The 21,794-nt window shown below is 36.6% G+C and overlaps 4 protein-coding genes across 10 annotated transcripts in view; 2 read left to right on the forward strand and 2 right to left on the reverse strand.

Moving 5' to 3' along the window:
• Irk1 (Inwardly rectifying potassium channel 1) overlaps positions 1–11,379 on the reverse strand; it is a 33,329-nt gene extending 21,950 nt beyond the window's left edge. The window contains exon 1 of one of the 2 annotated variants that reach the window (XM_089462392.1): positions 11,012–11,379. The gene's annotated coding sequence lies outside the window, so the exon portion shown is untranslated. Of the gene's footprint in view, positions 1–11,001 lie in introns of both variants that reach the window. The other variant, XM_089462390.1, reaches the window with a different exon arrangement.
• Positions 11,380–11,650: 271 nt separating this feature from the next.
• On the forward strand, positions 11,651–13,035 carry VhaAC39-2 (Vacuolar H[+] ATPase AC39 subunit 2). Its single transcript, XM_018004620.2, has one exon. It carries the CDS (start codon positions 11,866–11,868, stop codon positions 12,919–12,921), a length of 1,056 nt encoding a protein of 351 aa, XP_017860109.1. The 5' UTR covers positions 11,651–11,865; the 3' UTR covers positions 12,922–13,035.
• Positions 13,036–13,495: 460 nt separating this feature from the next.
• Positions 13,496–19,766, forward strand: mrt (martik). 6 transcript variants are annotated; one of them, XM_089462376.1, is made up of 3 exons: positions 13,496–13,654; positions 16,568–17,416; positions 17,489–19,766. In XM_089462376.1, the coding sequence occupies exons 2-3, from the start codon at positions 16,609–16,611 to the stop codon at positions 18,943–18,945; spliced, it is 2,265 nt and encodes a 754-aa protein (XP_089318502.1). In that variant the 5' UTR covers positions 13,496–13,654; positions 16,568–16,608; the 3' UTR covers positions 18,946–19,766. The 6 variants fall into 6 exon arrangements, with proteins under 6 accessions (XP_089318502.1, XP_089318506.1, XP_017859932.1 ...); XM_089462380.1 differs by lacking the exon at positions 13,496–13,654 and adding an exon at positions 13,722–14,890; XM_018004443.2 differs by lacking the exon at positions 13,496–13,654 and adding an exon at positions 14,556–15,050.
• LOC108611862 (cysteine-rich hydrophobic domain-containing protein 2) lies at positions 18,984–21,717 on the reverse strand. Its single transcript, XM_089462414.1, has 3 exons — positions 20,736–21,717; positions 20,197–20,407; positions 18,984–20,108 (listed from the first exon to the last, which is right to left on the reverse strand). The coding sequence occupies exons 1-3, from the start codon at positions 20,861–20,863 to the stop codon at positions 19,941–19,943; spliced, it is 507 nt and encodes a 168-aa protein (XP_089318540.1). The 5' UTR covers positions 20,864–21,717; the 3' UTR covers positions 18,984–19,940.
• Between the last annotated feature and the right edge of the window lie 77 nt (positions 21,718–21,794).

Consider the following 21,794-nt stretch of genomic DNA (forward strand, 5'->3'; position numbering starts at 1 on the left):
GAACAAGTTCTTTTTTGAATATTTACTGGGTATTGCGATATAGATGCTCATTTCATCTTGTTTTTGTTTGTGTTTTGTTCTCAGTTATTGCCCAGCGCTTTGGTAATTGCTTCCTCTGAATATGCAATGCAAACACAATTAGTGCAAAGTGCAAGGTGTCACATGTTTTGTATACAAGCAGCTCAACAAAGGTGAATTCAACAACAAAACTAATAGCAATAGCAATAACAATGGCAGCAATAACTAAAGCGACTGTGATTCATTCCATATTCGTGTCTTTACATTAACGGACGTACTAATAAAACAAAATGCTATGCAAAGTGGCTGAGATATGTGTGTAACAGCGATTATATTCAATGGAATACATTGAATTCGATTCCCCGGGCTCACTCAATATGGAGAGACATTTTTAGAACTCGTTTTCAAATATCAACAACTAAACGAATCGCGGGAGATCTCATTCAAGATTCATGATTGGGTGGTAACATTTCCTATATTAGCTCTGCCAGCATTTCATTATTTTTATATGCTTTGAGCACTATATTAGACTAAATACAATCAATCATTGAATTCTACACATATTTCAGTTTTCATTGACATTATGTTCCCAAGCCACAATAAATTCAAATGCATTCAAACCTAATCGAATATTGTTAGATGCAATCTGCGACTGACGTCAATGGATGTTTATTCAGTTTTGCTCGAATATTTTTATATATAAATACGTATATTGATTTCTGGATATATCGAGAGAATCGCAACTGGGCTTAAAACAAATTGAAGGCTGTGTTAAGTATTATTGAAAAAAATATTTAAATTTAAAAAAGTTTTTTTTTGTATTTTATATAAATAATTTAATAATAGATGCAATCTGACGTTAATGGATGTTTATTTAGTTATACTCGTATATTTATAAATATAAATATGTATATATATTTGTGGATATACCGAGAGAAGCGCAACTAGTCTTAAAATAGTTTGAGGGTGTTAAGTATTATTGAAAAAAAAAAAACAAACAAAAAAAAAACATTTAAATACAAAAAAAAAAAAAAAACATGTGTTTTATATAAACAATTTAATAATGGAAAAAAAAATTAATTAAAAAAGTTTTATTTTTTTATATTTTATAAAAATACTGAATATAATACTTAAACTGAAATATTGGTTTATAATAAAATCAATAATGATCTTTTATCATTATTAATGTAATAATATTGAAATAATGATAATAATAGTAATAAATATTATTTCACTGTTCCTCTTTACTTCCATCTTCCATCTATACATATTCATATCTCATCTATATACGCTATAGTCACTCATAACTTATTTTCATTTCCATTTTTGTTTTCTCTGTTCAGATGAAAAACTAATATTTGCCCAAGTGCTGGCACGTTAGTTAATTCTAGTTCCTTAGTTAATTACTATTGAATACGCAAGCATTCTCGATAATTGTTAAATAATAATAATGTTCGCAAAAATCGTGTGAGGGCGTGTATTACATGACTTGCCAATTAAATTTGAATAAGCCTACTCAAGTTGGCAACAAGTCGCATAGCAAAGCTCAGGTTGAATGGCAAAGCTGTAACAAGCTCGAGCGAGGTAGTCAAGTGTGCCTGACTAGTAAATACCGCTTAGCTGAAACTTAGTTATAGGCGCTCATGGCAAAATGTTATTCGAATAACCCAATTCTGTTGACTGTGGCTGGCTTATAGAAGAAATTTCAGAAGGAGATATCTTTACTTATCGATTACAATTATTGATAATTTGCAATCGACTTAAATTCGCAAAACTTAATTTAAAATTTTAAAATAAAACAATATTTATACATACATATGTAAATATTTTTATTGTACATCTCATTTGCTCTAACATTTTGATCATACTCTCTTTCGTACATCATTTTCTACAGGGTATCGAATTGCGTTTGATTTAAATGACTATTCATATACGCAGATATGTAGCCAAAGAGAAGCTAGTGTTACGTATGTGCACTTTAATTGGTGTTCAAAGGAAAATTCAAATGGTAATGGAGATGGAAATGCTTATCATAAGCCCACACAGATATTCAAAAAATATCTCAAAGCAAAGCTCACGTGGAGAAGTGACTGCGTATGAATATGCACGTGATAAAGCTTAAGTGTACGTAACAAGGTACGCCCACGCACACACACACACACAAACATATACATTTACAGTCCCACATCTGTCGAACATTTTTTTCTGGGAACATTGAGTGAAACACTGCTGCTTGACCTACTTCCACTTGGGGTCTTGAGCAATTTGAAGCAGATGCTTATTTTTAGCAGCGACTGCAAGTGCTGGACAGGTCCTTGGACAAATGAATAAAATAAATTGCAGTCGTAGCATGCAACAGGCAACAGCTAACAGGACAAAGGCGGGAGGCAAAGCCAACTCGACTCCGGTTGTAACTCACGTCGTTGTCAGGCTGCCTGGTTACGTGCCTCGCATTGTGAGCGCAGTATCAAACGAGATTTGCAGCCACCTTTGGTGGTGACGTCTTTGGGCTGACCTCTGCTGATTGTATGGTTGTTGAACCCATCTCTATGCCACCTTACCACGCTTAACTGGGGCAATTCATTTGCATGCCAGGTGCCAGACCCTCAACACCCACAGGATGCCAAGCAAGCGGAATAAAGCCGATAATGGGGAGAATAAATAGAAAGGCAAGCAATTGGCTCGGTGCATAAAAAGTGGCCAAAGTCCTGATAGTACTTATAAATAAACCTGCAATGCATCCTTGAGGTGGAGCGAAGGCTATGAAAATCTGATAGCTTAACAATCATTCGATATCAAATAGCTTATAGAGCATCTAAACTAAAGCACTTCTTAGAGTTAGTCTAAGATTAACGACAGAGGAGAGTGTGAAGAATAAATATAAAAGAGCAAATAATATATAAATAGAATAATATAATATAGCCCAAGTTTCTCTAATGTATAACTAAATATAATTCTCATTTCATTGCACTTTGAGCTGCATTTTATTGGAACTCTGACAAACGTGCTGCATATATGAAATCGGATTGTTTGCATGGCAACAAAAAATATATAGAAATGGAAATGGAAAATTTAATACATTGAAAAGGTTTTGCAGGACTCGGAAAAATTTTTTTTTTTTGTTTGTTTCAAGAATTGACTGTTACTGATATGAGATTATTCATTTTATGGATCTTTGCGTTTGCAACGTTCCGCATGCAGCAGGTTCAGCAACTTGTTCGACTCGTAGTAGAATGGATTTTGCTCGACACTCAGTTCGGGATCATATTGGATAACTGGAACGACTTCAGCTATCGGTGGTGCAGCTAGTGTTGGCATTATGTTGGTAGTGTTGGACGAAACTCCATTCTCTGCTACCAAAATTTGCTGCCTCGGGCGCTTGATGGGTGGCTCCGCTTCGCAGGGCGGGGCACGTTGATGGCAACGCTTCCTTCTCGATATAATGCGTGGCATGTCGATTCGGCAATTCGAAATTTAATTAATTATGTTTCAGTTTCCGGTGTCTCATAAACAACAAATGCGAAAAATATGGATTAGCTTCGAAAATCTGGCTATGTTCAACTAATATTTTTATTCAATTTTGTTTTTCTATAATTATTATGAGTCAATTACTAAGCTAACTAGATTTTCCCCAAACCGATAGTTATCGAAACGGCAAAGCACTCGACGAACAGATTCACACGTATAATCTCGATACTATATTCGATATCTATATTATATTAAATTGTGTCTTTCAAGTTGAAAATTCCCTTTCTATGAGCATATTATATAACCGATAACCATACTTAGTATCGATAACTATCGATTTCGCATACGTTCATGAGCTTGAAGAAAGAAAACAGTTAGATGACCAATATTTTCATCTATATAAGACTAAAGGCCGCTCTATTCGTAAGCTTCTAGCCTAACTATCAGATATCAATTCTTACGAATTCATTTGGAGATTATAAATCAAACGCCAGTTTATGCTATCAAGAAACTGAATCATTCCTGAATTGATACCTCATTGAATATTTTTGTTGAAAATCTAGGGTATTCCTCTATGTCAACTGGGAGAAGCTGGCAAATTTGCTCATAAATTCAAACTCGTGCCCGTCAACTGGGCTAAGTTGTGTATTCCATATCTGTATCATACTTTGTCGTCCCGTGACATTTGTTGACTCGATGTGTGCCAGTGTATGTGAGTGTGTGTGTGTGGTCTATGTGACTTATAAATTTCAGTAGCAGCTGCAGTCAAAATTTACTGCTATGACAGTTATCTAGGTTTCATTTGGAGCCAACTGTACTTGGCAGAAAAGTGAGCTACTTATCTTCTTCTGATACTTCATGATTTTCTGTTTACCCAAAAACCAGCTGATTAGACAATAAAACATTGCAAAAAAAAAAAAAAAAAAAAAAAAAAAAAAAAAAAAAAAACAACAATGTTTCTATATAAATATAAATATATATATATATTTAGATTAATGCTTGTCTTGAATCTGCATATAAATTAGAGTGCGTGACTAACTAGATACGCCGTACACAGCTGACAGTTGGTACTAAATACAATTGTAGAATATCTTATATATATATTTGCTTTGTCATGTTCTTGTTGAATATGCTTTTTGCTTTTTGAATTTAATTACTTGTGATTCCTTGAAATATGTTAACATATGAAATGCTGGCATTTAACAATGTACTGCGTATACCTAATAAATTTGGAAAATACATAGTTTGGGTAGTTTGAACATAAAGTTAGATCTACTTTGGGACTTAAATATATATAATGCTTGACAGAAGATTTGAATCTTCGGCATTTAATATCCGGAAATTTTATTTAGCAATAAATCTCTAAAGTTTCCCAGCTGACCGCATGCGCATATACACCCACGTCTCCACTCATGTGTGCCTACAGGGTATTCGTGATGTGTGGTGACAGCGCGTGCCGCCCAGACTAGACACAACCAATCGGGGATAAGTTTAGCAAATACAAATGTATATGTATGTATATAATGCCCGCTTGTTATGTTAGAATGTAAACTATCTCTGCTGATCTGTGGGCACTGCAAATGTTTAGCTCGGACAAACTGTTGCAATGCGAGAGCAAATTTGTCCCAGCAGATGTTGAATAGTTGGACGCCCACTGAAATGTATTCAGCTACCCGGCAGCTACTGTGCGGCATACGGTTGACCTCGCAGTTGTCTGACATGATGTCCAGCAGGCATCCATCCATCATCTGTGTACAGAGCGAACATTTGTGCGTCTGTTGACCGGCTGATGATGGCCAATTGGCAACAAAGCATTTATTTTGGTGGCAATTGCGTTTTAACGCCTCATTACGGCAGCATCCAACTGTGCGCGCGGGGGTCACGCGTAGAGGTCAACATTTTTCAAGCTCTAGCTATTGCCCGGTTCAAAGTTGAGCGTATTCAATAAACTTGCTCTAATCCTGACCTGCCTCAATAAGCGACTTTATTCAGTTAGAGCCGAAACGGCGAGCGTTCAACTTGAGTCAAGCGGTCAATGAAATGTAGCAAGCGCCTGGATTCACGTTCCAAGCAATACGTGTGAGAAGCTTGACTGGTAAATACTCTGTTAATGGCTATAGCTTACAGCCTTGTAAATAGATACCTTATAATAAAACTACGATTACTTTATTATATTTCTTAATACTCCGCTTCGCTTGTTTTTAGAATCATCAAACTAAGATTCTCTGATTGTTGGATCTTGTTCTCAAATTGTATAAATTTTCTCAAACTATTATTATAAATGATCTCTGATTCTCTTATAATCTGCAATTCTCATATTTTCAGTTCTCTCATTAGGTCTTTCTCAAATATTAATTTTCTATTCGCTAATCTTCTATAATTCATTTTCTAATTCTCAAATCCCTACATTTTCTCTCCAATTCATAGAATTTTTAATATTTTTTATTATCTCTTTCCCAAATATTCTCGTTTCTCCTGTTTTTTTTTTTCCTGCATTCCACCCTCTACAGGGTATTTCCGAGTCAGCATTCAGCATTCAGATTTTTCAGTGTTCACATTTATGTATTTATTCAATATATTTATGTTTTCATGCATTGCATTTTAATGGAAAGTCGTATAAATTTTATACCAGTTGCTAAAGCCTTTCCGACAGCTCGTGTAACAGCAGTCGGATCGAATTTGAAAAGGTTGTTCGACAGCTTTTTGCCCTGGCCAAGCCTGGGCAAGTGACCAAAGACTTTTCCCCCGTGAAATATTCCCAGGCAGCTGTAAACGCATATTCATGAAATGGGATTTTTCAATGGAGTAGAGCGATTTTAAACAAGGTCAAGTTCACATTAAATACACTCAACAATTGTGTTAACAACTTTGCAGTTGGTCAACAATTTGATGGCACTGCACACTGCACGCTGCACGCGCTATCCTCCCGTCGCCCTCCAGCAGCTGCTCCTGATCCACCACTGGATTCCCGTCTCAATTGCACTTGCCCATGCAAGCACTCGAAAACCTAATAAAAAACTTGCTCAACTTGCAGTGGCAGTCAACACGCACTCAAGGTCAAGCTGCAAGTGCCACAAAGGGGAAATTGCCACAAGGTCGCGCAGAGTGGGGCAGCTGCCAGCTGGCGAAATGAAATCGAACTGTGCCCGCAACCAATTACCGTAATGATAGCCACAGCCAATCGACGCCAGGGAGCTGCTCCCTAGAACAGAAGCTAATGATATGCAAATGGCTCTATAAACAAATGAAGATTAGATTAAAAGCTGATGTCACATGATGTGCTTAAAAGTTTATATACCCTGTAGCTGTACAATAATAGTAATAAGCGCCAGTCTATGTACAAGTCCTATAGTCCCATATAGTTATATATATATATATTCATTATCAGTCTCAGCTGACTTTCCAACTGTTTGATCTATAATTATATGACCTCAAGATGATTGTATGTATATATCGGAAATACAATCTAGCAAGCAGTCAGCGCCAAGATTAAAGAGCTTTAAATGTTTATTAAATAAGAGAGGCAGTCTTCATATATGAATCATGTTTGGTATATCTGAGATACGAATGTCAGTTTAATGAGCAATCAGAGATCCACTTTGTCAGCTTGTCAGAGATGAACCAAAAACAAACAAAGAATAAATATTCAGAAGCAGGCCGCACCGACTGCCCAATACTCGTTCACGTTGATAGAGTAGCTAAATATTCGAATTTGGAATACCTTAAAGAGTTTGAGTTATCTATATATTCCCTTATCTATTTATAGAGCCAACTATCTGTAGAGTAGGTTCACTGTGGATGACTTGCTGATTCGATTTAAGTATATAATAATTATTTCTGATTGGGTCTAAGTAAATAATTACCGGATGGGCAGTTAAGGTTTGACGACGTGGATTTCAACCTATGGATTTACCAGGTGTTACAGTATTCTTATCAGTCTATAGACGCAGTCAACACCAACTACTACTAATATAAGCAGTAAGATTGTAAAGAATTTACAGATGTGCTAGGATAATCTTTATGAGTATATATCAAATGTAATATATAAATTTTATATATAATATACAAATCTACCATACATAAGTATATAGTCCAACATTAAACTTGTTGCATATGAATAGTCTGCATCAAGCTTATATGCTCTATTTTCACTTTGGTAAGCGAGTATCAAAACAAATAGGCAAATGAGTGAAATATTTTCCTTTAATTGCTACTGCTACCTCACGGCTGTTTCTAGTGTATTTCGACCTGATTTGCATGTACTTGGCATAATTAAATTTAAGCAGCAACAGCTGCTTGCAGCAGTGTTGGAATTGTTCTTGGATATAAGCCAAATTCAAATAGACCATAAAATACACAAGAAGTTTCGCATTGATCTATATGGCATATGGTATATGGTATATGGTATATGGAATAAGGGATATACTATATGATTGAGCACATATTATATACAAATTGTTTTTCTAGCCACAATGAGGCATAATTATTAATTGATTTTGGCACCGATTTACAATTGGCTCTCTCTCCTGATTTCACAGCTTATAAAGCTGAAATCAAGTGTAAATTATGGCATCTATTAGACATTTTAAAAGAAATTTAATGGGGCCAGCGTGGCGTATGAATATTAAAATTGTAAATTAAGCTCAAAGTGAATATAAAAATCTTAAAAAAAAAAAAAAAACGTTCATATGTATTTAAATAAGCAGCAGATATGGCGTACAGAAGCTCTTAGCCTAACTAACTAAAAGCTGGCTAACATGGCGTATGAGTAATGTTTATCTTCTTGGTCTGAAAATAGCAACTTGACTTAGATAGAATACGATTTATTTGCTATAAAGTAAAAACAGCCTTATATATATAGATATACCTGATAAGTAGATTGCAGGTGATTATGTGTATTCCATAAAAAAAGAAAACACACACACACAAACCAATTCCTTTTACACTCATTTAATCTGGATTATAAAGAATAAATCTTGAGTTCTTTTTTTCAATTCATTAAATTTGTATTGAATTGTTAATCGTAAATAAACAAATCATATTTGTGTTCTAATTGTGATTGTGAGCAGCTCAATCAGCAATTTATAATGAATTCAAATCGAATCATAATCCAAAATGTCAAAATCAATTTGCGAAGACGCCATACGTTGTTTTCTCTGTCCCTCACTCTCCCTCTCTCTCTCTCTCTCTCTCTTCCTATCTCTCCATCTTTCTTCACTCTGCCGGCAGACAAACGACTGTCAAATTGTTTTATTTATGACGGTCAATTGAAGCGCTTCGTAGCTCGCGCAACGAATCCACCTATTGTCCCACAACGGGCTACAGTGAAACCTCGCTATAGTTTTTTGTACACATTGAGATTTAATTTTTAAAATTTTGTTAAATTATTTACCATTTGTTATATTTATATATAGAGATATGTTGGCCAATAAATAGTACAGATATTTGCTGTTCCTTTTTAGCAGTTTTCACTGTAGCCACACTATGCAGCACACTGTATCAATGCCATTAGGGAAGCACACAGCCCAATCCTATCACTACTCGATGAACACCGTCAGGTGACCATTGAAAGACTCAAGCAATGCGTTGCAAAAATTGTGGGCCATAAATTGTTTTATCTCAAGTGAGTCCATAAAAAATCACAGCTTTGATTTGCGAATCGTGTGCCATATAACATCTGACGTATCCCACTGGCCGACTAGCGACTATCTTTCTGCTATTATTTCTCTTACCACTTGTCTAGCTAATTAATCACCAAAAATATTCGGAATTTGGCCCATCATTATGTTATCTGTACAGCTGAGTAATTGACATCAGTCATTGCTCTTGTATTAGCATTACTTTTGTGGGGAGTGACTGACTTGTAGATACCTATATTGATGTAGGAGAAGTGATAGATTGATAAGCCAAGTGGATGATGGCTGACTGCGCAGCTTGCTGGCTGATGATCGTAAAACTAATTGATTGAACGAATGACTGCCGATTAACTAATTTTGATTGATTCACTTACTGGCTGAGTACACTTCGGTTGATTTACCGACTGACAGCTGATTGAATTGCTGAATGTTTAATAATTGACCGACTGAGGATGGACTGACCGACTAACTGATTGTCAGACTAGCTGGGCGAATGATTACCTGATTGACTAATGTTTGATATACAAGAGATGGTTGACTGTCTTAATAATTGACACAATGATTGATTGATGGAATATTAGGCTATCAATCTAGCTCAATTTCTCCTTAATTTAATCTCTTTTGGACTCTTTTTGCTTCACTTAATGATAATTCCACTGGTTCTGAATCTGAATCTGATTTGTCAATAACAAAAGTGAACCGAGCTCCCAGTAATAATATTTCTATAATAGCTAAGTAACCCAGAATCTACCAGACGGATATCTGTCGCGTGTTCATAACTAGAATTTTCTACTTTATGAGCGCACATAGCAAAGTAAAGCTTTTTATCTGACTTCATTTAGAATATAACAAAAATTATAATAAGCTAATAAAATCTAATTTTAGCTTATACTTGAATAAACAATTCCAAATAATTATAGACTAACAAACAATGAATGTCTTAGAAGTGAAAAAATTTGATAACGAAAAGGGAGAATAAATTTTTGTGTGAACTGGACTTAAAAAGTTATATATAATAGAAAAATATTAGGTATATATATAACATCTCATATATTATTTGGGTTCTCTTATATCTCTTACGAATTTCAATAATAAATTTTAATAAATAGACTGTATCAAGAAATGTTTTCATAATTTTCAATGTAAACACTGAGAGAAAACTTCCTTATTTTCTATATCTGTTTTTGAATGATGCGAAAGTATTTCGAAATGTTTGTAAATTTTTAGTTCAGCAATCGTAACTCGTAAATATGTCCGCGTGACATTCAAATATTAAAGAAATATATATATTTTAAATATATAAATTATATAATATATAGCCTGCTCTAATACGTTCCGCATGGACCTGTCAGAGACTAATCAGTATGGCGACCGCTGTCGCGAAGTGTGAGATATTAGCTTTTATTTTCGCTTAATTTTGATTACTTTATTATATTCTGTCCGCGCTCAACATGTCAATCAGTCAACTAATCAGTCCATCACACTCTTATCTAGCTGTTGTCTTGTGTCATCTGTGGCGACCAATGTGTAAATTGTATTTTGCCTAGAAACATGACCTTTCAAAGATAGTTTATAGCTTTATTTTAAGCTATTACGTGTTTCGGTCTACTTCTCGATTCGATTCACTAACTTGGAGCTCTTTCTCTTTTCTTTTTTAAGATTGCAACTCTCAATCTCCCTACTATTGGTTTCTATTTCTGTCTCTTTTATTCTCTTTCATATATTTTCCTATACAGTTTTTTGTTTCACACAGACCTGTTCAAAAAGAAAAGCAGACTTATCAAGGCTATATATATGATATATGATTTCTTTCTTTATTGGATATCGTGTATATTTGCATGCAAATCTATATTGTCGCTATATTTATTTATTTTCTCACCTGGACGCACCTTGACGCAATTGTCTTTCTGATTTTTTGCAGTCGCATTTGGAACACAGAATCACGCACACAAACTCACACGCGCATCTACATACAGAGAGTGAACGAGCTGTTATTGCTTAGCCATAAGCAGATCGGACATGATGTTGAGATAACATTGACGCTTCTCTTGGCGACAATAAAACGCGGCCAGAATTATGCATTTGATTGCGGAATGCATTTTGTTTGATATTTATGACAGAAATCATACATAAACGACGCAATTTACAGAGTGTAAACAAAATTTGTTTATTTTCTTAAAAAAATACGATTCTAATATAAGATTTAATATATGTCAGTTTACTCGATTCGTTGCCAAAGTAATAATGCCGTGAACGACCGAGCGCAACAAGTAAACTGAATAAACTAAAAAGTAAACAGCAACAGGTCCCTCAGCATCCAAAGCAAAGCGCATGTGCAGTGCAGTGCAAACTTATTACAAGCAATATTATTATTATTAACTATATAAAAAGCAAGAGAAAAAAAAACAAACAATTATATTATACTTAAATTTTCTTTTAGTTTATTGTAGCATAACAAGCTATAATTTAAATGCTCCAGTCAAATAAGACTAACAAAATTTTCAAATGCTACAAACTTGGCGCCTTATCTCGATTGCACAGCGCTGCCAGATGTCTATGGCTACCAACTAGTTGGCAACAATAGCAACGAGGAAGTGGCAACGCTTTATAGGAGCGCACACTTTGCGTATTCAAATAAATTGAAATCACGTTCGCTTTGAATGGCAAATTTTTATTGTCATTTGTCGTTATTCGAAAATAAATATATTCAAAAAATAATCATAGCAATTGAATAATATAAAAAATGTCGAACAGTTTGAACTTCAATATGGAAAACGGTTATTTAGAAGGTTTAGTGCGTGGCTTTAAGAATAGTTTGCTAAATCAATCCGACTATCTAAATTTAACAGAATGCGAAACCTTGTCAGATCTTGTGCTCAATATACAAAACACAGATTATGGTCCACTGCATAATACCGAGGAGAAGTTGGATGTGGAATCGATTGAGAAGTGTCTGCGTGATCGTATTGTAATAGAATACAATTATATTCGAGAAAATTCTATGGAGCCCTTGAGCACATTTCTCGAATATATGCGATATGAGCATATGATCGATAATGTTGCATTGTTGATGACCGGCCTGATCAATCATCGCGATATAAAAAAGCTGATGCCCATGTGCCACCCATTAGGGCTCTTCGACCAATTGGAGGCCATCGAGGTGGCGAGTACCATAGAGGAGCTATACAATGTGATCCTGATCGATACTCCGCTGTCCAATTTCGTTGCCGAGAATTTGACTCGATCGGCAATACATAATACAGATGTGGAGATCCAGCGAAGCTTCCTTTTCAAAGCGTATATGGATGACTTTTACAGGTTCTGCAAGAAAGTGGGCGGCACCACGGCCGAAGTTATGTGTAAACTTTTAAGTTTCCAAGCGGATCGCCGCATCATCGCAATCACAGTGAATTCTCTACAAATTAATATGGAGTCCAAGCTACGCCTTAAATTATATCCTCAATGTGGCACACTGTGCTCGGTGACTAGAAGCGCTCTGGCCATCTGCACGGAGGAAGATCAAGTGCACACAATTCTCAACCATAACATGAGCTATGCCAACGTCCTGTCCAGCATTGAGAGGGACACGGATAATTTGATCACTCTCGAGGATCGTCTCCTAACTTTGGAGGCCAAGATGCACGTGGACTCGTTTCTGCACCAGTTCCATTATGGAATCTTCTACTCCTATCTCAAACTAAAGGAGCTCGAGTGCCGCAATATCGTCTGGATTGCTGAATGCATTGCACAGCGACAGATTGATAAGATTAATGCCTATATACCCATTCCGATTCACTGATCAAACCATTTGTATTTGATTATTCATATTTTAAAACAATGTTAAATAAATTAATTTTCTGTTTGTTGATGTTTACAATAATTATAAACCATATTTAAATAATTTTTTACGATAATTTAAAGTGATTCATTTAATAAAATAGTTAAAAATCGATAACTATTAATAATACTTAATTTTAACATTTATTTACCTTAATTATGTATATATAATTTTAAAACTAAAAATTTTTATAAATATTGTAGCTTTATATTTATATTTTACATTTATAAAAAATTTTATAAATATTGTAGCTTTATATTTATTTCCTTAGAAAACAAAACTTTCATTGAAATTCTTAATATATTTTACAATATTTATAAATGAATGAAATATTACCATAAGCTTATTATTACATAAGCATAAATATATATACATATTTCAAAGTATAATTACATATATTTAAATAAATTAAATTATGTTTTCAGGTTTCGCTCTTCGTATTCTGATAGTTTTTGCTGCCTTTTCCCAAGCGACAAAAATAAATAAAAATGGAAAAAAAAAAGAAAAAATCAGCTGAGTCGCGAAACACTGAGAGTGCGGCGAACATTTGAGGCAGCAGGTTCTGGGTTTTCTTTATTTTTTTGCAAAATTCAGTTTCAATTCGTGATTCTAGCTCGCTAGTTGTGCCAAGATATAGCAACAACCTAACCTTACCGAATGAATCATCTTCGTTTTCTAGTTGCTCTACACAATTGTACGTAAATATAAATAATACATCCGCACATACAAATATACATACATTCATGCATATCTTTTTATTTTCCACTTCGTATCTGCATTTGTGTGAATGTGTTCAACTTTTATCAACAACAACAAAAAAACAAAAAAAAAAAAAAAACCAATTTATTTGAAGCTCAATATTATATAGCTGTAATAAGTCTGTAAATGATACGTGTACCGCATGCACATATGTATATATAAATATAAATACAGATAAAGTTTCGCCTTAGCCATATATTTGTATACACTTTTGATGTGAGTGTGTGTTTGCATGCAAAGGCTACGCTTTTCCGCATTTTTCCTGCAAGTTCAAATTTCCTGTTTTTGCTTTAGCCTTGGCCCCTCTCTTAGCCCTCCCTAACCTTACACATTCACAGTCCGTTCTGGATGCTAGAGCATTCTTATTGGTTACTTTCCTCTCAATACTTGTAAATCTCGTTTGGCATTTCGCTACAACAGGAAATTGGGCAAGCAAATTGTGCATTAAATTCGACAAATTAACTGGGAATGAGTATACAAAATAGTGACTGAAAATACATTTTAAAAATAATCCCCAATATTATGTTTTTGGAAATTTAAAATTGGGCACATAGTAATTATTCTATTAGAGTCGCTTTTAATTGAATATAATCTAAATGACTTTTATAATTCCCGTTATTTATGTCAGAATTCCAACAGATATGCCTTGTCGCTGTTCCCATTCAATCTCGCAATCTCAATATGACAACTAGCAAAGCCAAAGCTATTCCATAACCATTATTGTGCCTTTCCGAAATATAACAGCGAAGTATTGTATTTTATGCATACATATGTATATGTACATCCATACATACATGCAGGCATTTTGGTGTGTAAAGGTATGTGTGCACTACTAGCACGAACGAACGGCTTATATGTACGTTCGTAGTATATACGTATGCATGCATATATGTAGTGATGTATGTTACGTTTAGCAAGTATATAGTTTGTTTTTGTAGGCTTTCGTTGCTTTTGAATTTTTGAGTTTCGCAGTATTGAAATCGTGGTGGTGGTTGTTGGTTGAAATTCTGTTCTGTTTCGTCTTCATATTGCTGCGAGAGTAAGCGCTCTCGCAGTCGTTTCGTTCCGTGCTAGTCTGCGTGTCTGTGAGAGTCTCTCGTGCGTGTGTGTTTGTGTATATGTGTGTGTTTTGTTGTTCGGCAAGGTGTTAGCGTTGCTGTGTTGAAAAATAGTTAAGTAAAGTTATTATTAAAAAACAACCGTGAGAGTAGCTGAATTGAAACTCGAAATTTTACGCAACCATTCAGCTGATTGGAAGTGTCAGTGCCAATTATTAATTAGAAATATATTGCCCGTGTTATGTGAAGCTGTCAACGATTGGTTTGTTAAATGTAATTAACGTTTTTTCTTATATTCTCTTATTCTTGAAAAATTCTCAACATAATAAGCGTAAATTTGTGCCATGTGATAGCGTGTGTGTGTGTGACTGTGCTTAAATATGTGAGAGAGAGACAACGCAGCGCTCTCTTGATTTTCGTGCGCTAGTGGCGCTCTCCCGCTCTCTCTGTCTCTCTCGCTCTCGTTTTATATCTTTTCCACATGACAGTGTGACATAGGAAATTTAAATCAAATAGTTATTAGTACAATAAGCGTACTAGTTGTTTTCAATAAGCTAAAATTTGTAGCTTTTGAAGAATTCGTCCAATGGCGATGATTATTTTTAAAAGTATTGATTAACAATTGAGGGTCAAAGCTAATTTTCAACCGGCTTTTATGAAGCTTGTAACCACTGTATGTAGTCTCTCAATCTTATGTGATTTTCTGACAGCTGGAAAATTACTCAGCTTTAGCTCCACAAATTGTGATTTGAGTTTCGAATGCAGCTATCGAGTTCTCCCGGCTCAACATCCCCTTCCATCTTTAAAAATCCATATGTACATGTATGCGACATTTCAGATTCAATCAAAACTAAATAGACTTTTTTCCAGTCATTGTGTTTCAGTATCAGCAACGTCTTTGAATATCATTACGCATCTATCTCGGGTGCTCAAGTCTCATTTATTTTTATTATATATACAAATATTATATATACATTGTGTATATACATACATATGTATGTGCATATTTGTACATATATAAATAATCCAATATGAACGCAGTTATAAACATAATTGCGCTTCATTTCGAAAAAAGTGACGAAATCTTTGTACCCGAAGTGCTTCACGAGCTCGTAATCGTATTTGGCATGTTTATTAACATTTTAAAATCGTTTACTCACTATCTCTAAATTTAGTTCATGTGTGTGTGTGTGTGTGTGTGTGTGTGTGCATGAGAGTTAAGGTTTATATGTGTGGCTCTGTGTGTGCTTTTGTGTATGTGTGTTCACGTTTATTCTTTTTTACCTTCCCTTTGACGTTATATTTCGTATTGAAATTTGTAATCAAAATCGATAAAAATATATATTTATTTACCTATTTAGATTTCGTTGTAGTTGTAAGTTGAGAACGTATCGCAGGTGTACTATGTACCAATGAACATTATTAAGGGGTTTTCGAGTGTTCTTCTCATTTGTCTCATATCAATTTCTGAGTAACAAAAATAATCTTAAGAAATATAAACACAAAATGTACTGAACTGACAGTTTATTCGATATATGTATATGATTTTCTAGTGTGTGTGTCATTTTCTTTTGTATTAATGTGATTTCAAATCTGGTTTAGTAAGTTTTTCTAAATATTCCAAGCAGCTGCGATTTGAATTTTCATACATTGTATATTCTAAGCCATTTAACTAAATGTTTTTTTAGAAAACATAGTTTTGTATTTTGAAAATGAGAGTTTTTCAATATTGCCTCAATTTATATTGTTGAATATAACTAACTTTTTCACTTTGGTTCTGTTCTCAATAGAGTTTACGTAACCATTTGAGGGAAATAGAAAAGACGCATCGATGTTAATGCCGCGGTATTCCGAGCAGGAAAGCCACAGCGAGAAAAGTTTTGCTGGTAAGCACAACCACGCCTCCACCACAGTGGCCGCCCATACAAAAATGCGTTTAATTAGCAAAGTGGAGCACAATATGCGCCAACAGCAGCAACAACAACAGCAAAAGCAACAAAATCAAAATCAAAATCAAAGCATCAACAAGCTAATCAATACGGCTGCCTCGGGCAATGGGCTGGTGGGCGATGTGGACGAGCTATTGACACCAATGCGTATCAAAAGTGATCCCATGTCCAATGGCAATGGCAGTGGCAATGGCGGTAAAGAGACGTCCACTAGACCGGAGCGCAACCTGTGGAGTCGCGTTGAGATGCTCGAGATGCTGAACATAATGCAGGAGATGAATGCCCTGGACCAGCTCAGCGATCGGAATGTGAAGAGCGAGCATGTGTTTCGCCAAATCGAGGAGGCGATGCGCAGGAAGGGCCTTGTGAAAAAGTCAAGTATTCAGATCTGGACCAAATGGAAGTTCCTCAAGTCCACATACAACACAACAACGCGGCACGGCAATGGCATACCCAAGGTCGTGCCGGAGGAGGTGTACCGCGTGCTTTGCCGCATGCTGCGCGAGCATGCGAATGCAAACAGCATTGGCAGTGGCATCAGTAGTGAGTGTGGTAACTCCAGAGACAGCTCCAATGCGGAGCTGGCCAAGGCAGTGATCAAGAATACCGAGGTCAAGGAGGAGCTGGGCGTGGAACATCCCATATTTGGCTTTCGCTTGGGTCTAATCAAGCCGGAACCCCTGGATACGGGTAAGAGCGTCATCACAAATGAGTTTTGAGTCAAAAATCAAATGTTCAAATATGAAATATTTAATTTATCAGGTTACGAGACAATGCCTATTGATCATCATCCCAACTCGAGCGAGGAGGACCTGAAAAACGAGGACTATGTACGAGCGCACGACCAAACGCAGGCCCTGGAGCACATGCCCTTCACGGTCAATGTGAAACACGAGCCCGAAATGGATTTGGGCATGGATAGCACCAATACACCGCCGCCAACGGCACCGACGTCGCCCTCGCCACCGCCAAGCAGCATGGAACAAAGAGACCTGGACGATTCGTCCACGATGTATCCGAGCAAGTCGCAGTCCTTATCCCTGCCGCCGCTGCGCGTTGCCGCCTTTGCAAACGATGCACAGCCAATTGTCGCATCCACGCCCACACATGGCATACTCCAGATCGAACGACCTGTCTCACAGCTCACCAAGCCTGCCGTGAACGGTGGTCCCGGCCGGGGCAATCGCAGCATGGCCTTAAATAGCACCAGCAGCATTAATTTCGTGCATCCCAATACCAAATTGATGCTGCCCCGTAAACAGCCACCGCTGCGCATTCCCCGTGAGATCAGTGTGCAGCCGGCGAACGTACGTGCGCTGAAACCCGTACCTGTGCGCGACACGGGATACATGCTGCGTCCAGATCGCATGATACCTGATCTGGAACAGTCCATATCGCCGCCACAATCACCATCGCCGCCCATGCCCAGCCAGCCTATGCCGAAATATTCCATTCCATATGCCTCGACGAGCAGGCAGGCGCAGCTGCTCACTGAACAGCAAACGCCTCCTCGAAAGCGGCGTCTTCAATTTGGTCAGCAATCGTCACCTGTGCCCATCAAGCTGCAGCGCAGCTCCACACTCTACGAGAGCCCCAATCAGCAAAGCAGCATTCACAATGAAGATGCTGTCGCCGCGGAAGAACAGAGAAGTCGAATACTCGCTGAACAGGCACAGCGTCGCAAGGAACAACAGGATGAGCTATTCCAGAAGGAGCTTAGCCATCTGGCCACTGCAATGCGGGAGGCACAGAAAGAGATGCTCCATAATTTCTTCCAGCAGCAAAAGCAGTTTGCACGCCGCGAGCATCAGTTCCAGCTGAAGCAGGATAATTTGGTCATGAGTGCTCTGCGTAAACAAACGGACGTACTGCTTCGGGCAGCCAAGCAGCTGATTCCGTGTGAGCAGGACGAGGTAGAGGAGGTGGCAAAAAGTAAACCATCCGCTAAAGCCAAGGTCCAGCAGCAGAAGGACACGTCGAGTAGCTGTCTCTCACTGAAACCTGATACTGAGCTGCCACAGGACATTCAAAAGCTTGAGGAAGAAGAGACGGAGGATGAGGGGGACAAAGAAGATGAAGAGCTGGAGCAATACGAAGAGGAAACGCAGGAGAGTGAAGAATGCAATGAGACCGAAGCTGTTGTGGAATCGTCTGTTAACACAGTCAGCGAATTATCCTCCAATCAAAGCAGAAGCTCGATCGACGCACAAATATGTTAATATATATATTAATATATTCTAGTATATCAAGTATTATCACAAAAATAGAGAACTATAATATTGTCATTCCTAATGTCCAAAACCAGAAACATTTCCAATCACATTCCTTAATTTTTGAAAAGAAAAAAAAAAAAACATTTAGGCATATATATATAGATTATATATATACATATTCCTAGAGCAAAGCCCACATTGTTAAAAGACTTGATTATATTTAAGCATTGTTTGTGCTATTAAATCTATTGAAACATCAAAATATATTAATACATAGTGATATTTAAGCAATATCGAAATCGAAGCAGATATGGAAACCGTATCATTTATGAATATATGAAATTATGTAAATTTACAAAGCTGAATCAAGATTGTATTTTTCTTAAAATTGGTGAAAAATTGTAAAATTGTAAAATATATATGTATAAAAATATATGAATACAAGTATTAATCGAATGCAGCATTAAAGAGTTCTTAAGTGTCGGCTTCCATTTCTGCATCTCGCACACCTCAATGCATTCTACAGCTCAAGAATCAGTTTTCAATTTCCAGTTTTCTTAACAAGAATTGTATTTAGTATTGCATTATTTGAAACAATATATTCAAGAATTAGGAATTAAACGAAATATGAAAACGCATTAGAAACTAGCGAGAAATCAATTGTTCTTATTAGCTATATATATATATATTCTTTCAAAAATTTGTTTAAACTAAATACTACATAGTAACTAGCACTAGCTTAAAATGTGTATGTGTATGTTTCACTAAACTAGTTGTGTTTAGTTGTTGCACAAGATTAAACGCCTAAAGCATAACTATTATTATAATTATATTTATAATTATTAGTTGCTAGTTTTTTTTTCTTTTTTTTATATTTTACAATTACGATTACAGGCCCCCCTTAATGAACACCCCTCCAAAACGATTGCCCCAACGACTGCAATGATCCACACTGCCTACATATATATTATATATATATATATATATATATATATATACATTTAGTCGGGCCGATAGATGGGCGTCTTGGGTATAAATTCAATTAAAATAACATACTCCATCATGGAATTGGAATCACATTGTTGCTTATGTAAACGCCAGTGCAGGCCGAGCTTATGATATAAATGACTATTTTCCCACTCGAGCAACTTATCCAGAGTCAGTTGCGTCTGCAAGCAAATGATAAGAGGACAGTTAATATCTATTGCCATTGTCGGAGAAAAATATGCATGAATATGATTAAAGCTTCAATCTTACGCGTTTGCTCAAACATATGACCGGCCAGAGGGAGCAGCCCAGGGTGCAGCAACAGCAAACGCAGCCGCAAAAGAGCCACTTGACATTCAGGGGCAGGGTCTTCTTTAGTATGCCATTGATGCGACCGATGGTCGCTTTGAATTCCTCCGGCGCAACGCGCGATAGCAAGCCGCAGGGAAATTCGGAATTAAACCGATTGCTCAGGCCAAAGCTGCAATGCAAGAAAGAAGAAATTCGTATACGCAATTCGCATTCTGTTTATATTTATCTAATTCAGTTATGCAACCTGTCAGTCCGTCAGTCAGTCAATCAGGTAATCAATTATTGACAACTGGCCGCCAAATAGCACAAGGTCAAACGCATGTGCTGAACGCCTGCTATCAATGTAAACAAAATGAATACGAGCCAGAGAACACTCAATTTTTAGGTATCAAGAGCCTTGAGCTACATTGAGAATTAATACATTATGTATCAGCGTATAACGCATATATGTATGTGTACATATATACATTATACTTATTTCATTAGTCTTCACTTACACAGTCATGTTGCCCGCGCCTCGTATGATAATTGGTTCGGGCACTGGCATCACTGTCTGATCCTGGAAATGCTCTAAGTCATCCAGCTGCTCATCCTCGTAGATGGCATCGAAATCGGAGAACGACATCGCTCCTGCTTTAGTTGAAGGTTGTTAATATTTACGCTGAGGGATTGGTGGCTCCGATGGATGCTCGGTGCGTCACAGAGAAATTGTTTGCAACGCTTGCAAGGAGATCAACACATTTTTCATTTGACTTATAGTTGCGTAAATTGTGATTGTATGAGTGCGACAGTTGCTGTTCAAATAAAATCTCCGTCTGAGTGTTGTGCCTTTGGTATGATTGTTGTTCGCTCGAGACTCTAAATGAGCGCAGCCGTCTTTGTTGTTACTGTTATACGGTTATTGCTGCTGTTGTTGTTGTTGATGATGTATGTAGCTGTGACTGGCGCTGGCGCTGGCGCTGCTTCCGCCATACGCATTGACGTTAACTGCGCTGTGGCATGGACAGATATCAGCTGTGACGTTGACTTCCTTAATTGCGTTGCATTACAAAAAGAAGGCACACAACTGGAGTATATGTATTAAAATTGAACACTAAACAATAATCGCACTGATATACATATGTAAGTAAATGTGCGTGTATGCGATTCAGCCAGCAATTTTTCTGAAGGTTGTGCAACACTGGCGTTCGTCTGCTTTTGTTATTGTTGTTGCTATTGCTGCTGCTGCTGGTGTTCCTGTAGTGGGGGCCAAAGCAATGTGCATTCGATTTTGTTTGCTGCGTATTTCGCAATCACTTTTTCACCTATTGCTTACAATTTTGAACTCAATTCGTACACATTTTAGATTTATATACTTATTTTCATCATTTTCTGGTTATAAGGCGAATTTAAAATATTTACGCAGTTATTTTTTCTACACTTTTTGTGTTTTGTAATAATGAAAATAGGTTCTTTGCTTTACATTTGTTGTTGCGAGACAACCAGCTGGCAGCTGTTTACGATTTAGGGTTGCCCAACCGTTGCAAAAAGTGAAAAATCTCATATTCAAACATGGG

Source organism: Drosophila arizonae, chromosome 2, assembly GCF_054131065.1.
Source record: "Drosophila arizonae isolate 15081-1271.41 chromosome 2, UAZ_ARI_1.0, whole genome shotgun sequence".
NCBI lineage: Eukaryota > Metazoa > Arthropoda > Insecta > Diptera > Drosophilidae > Drosophila > Drosophila arizonae.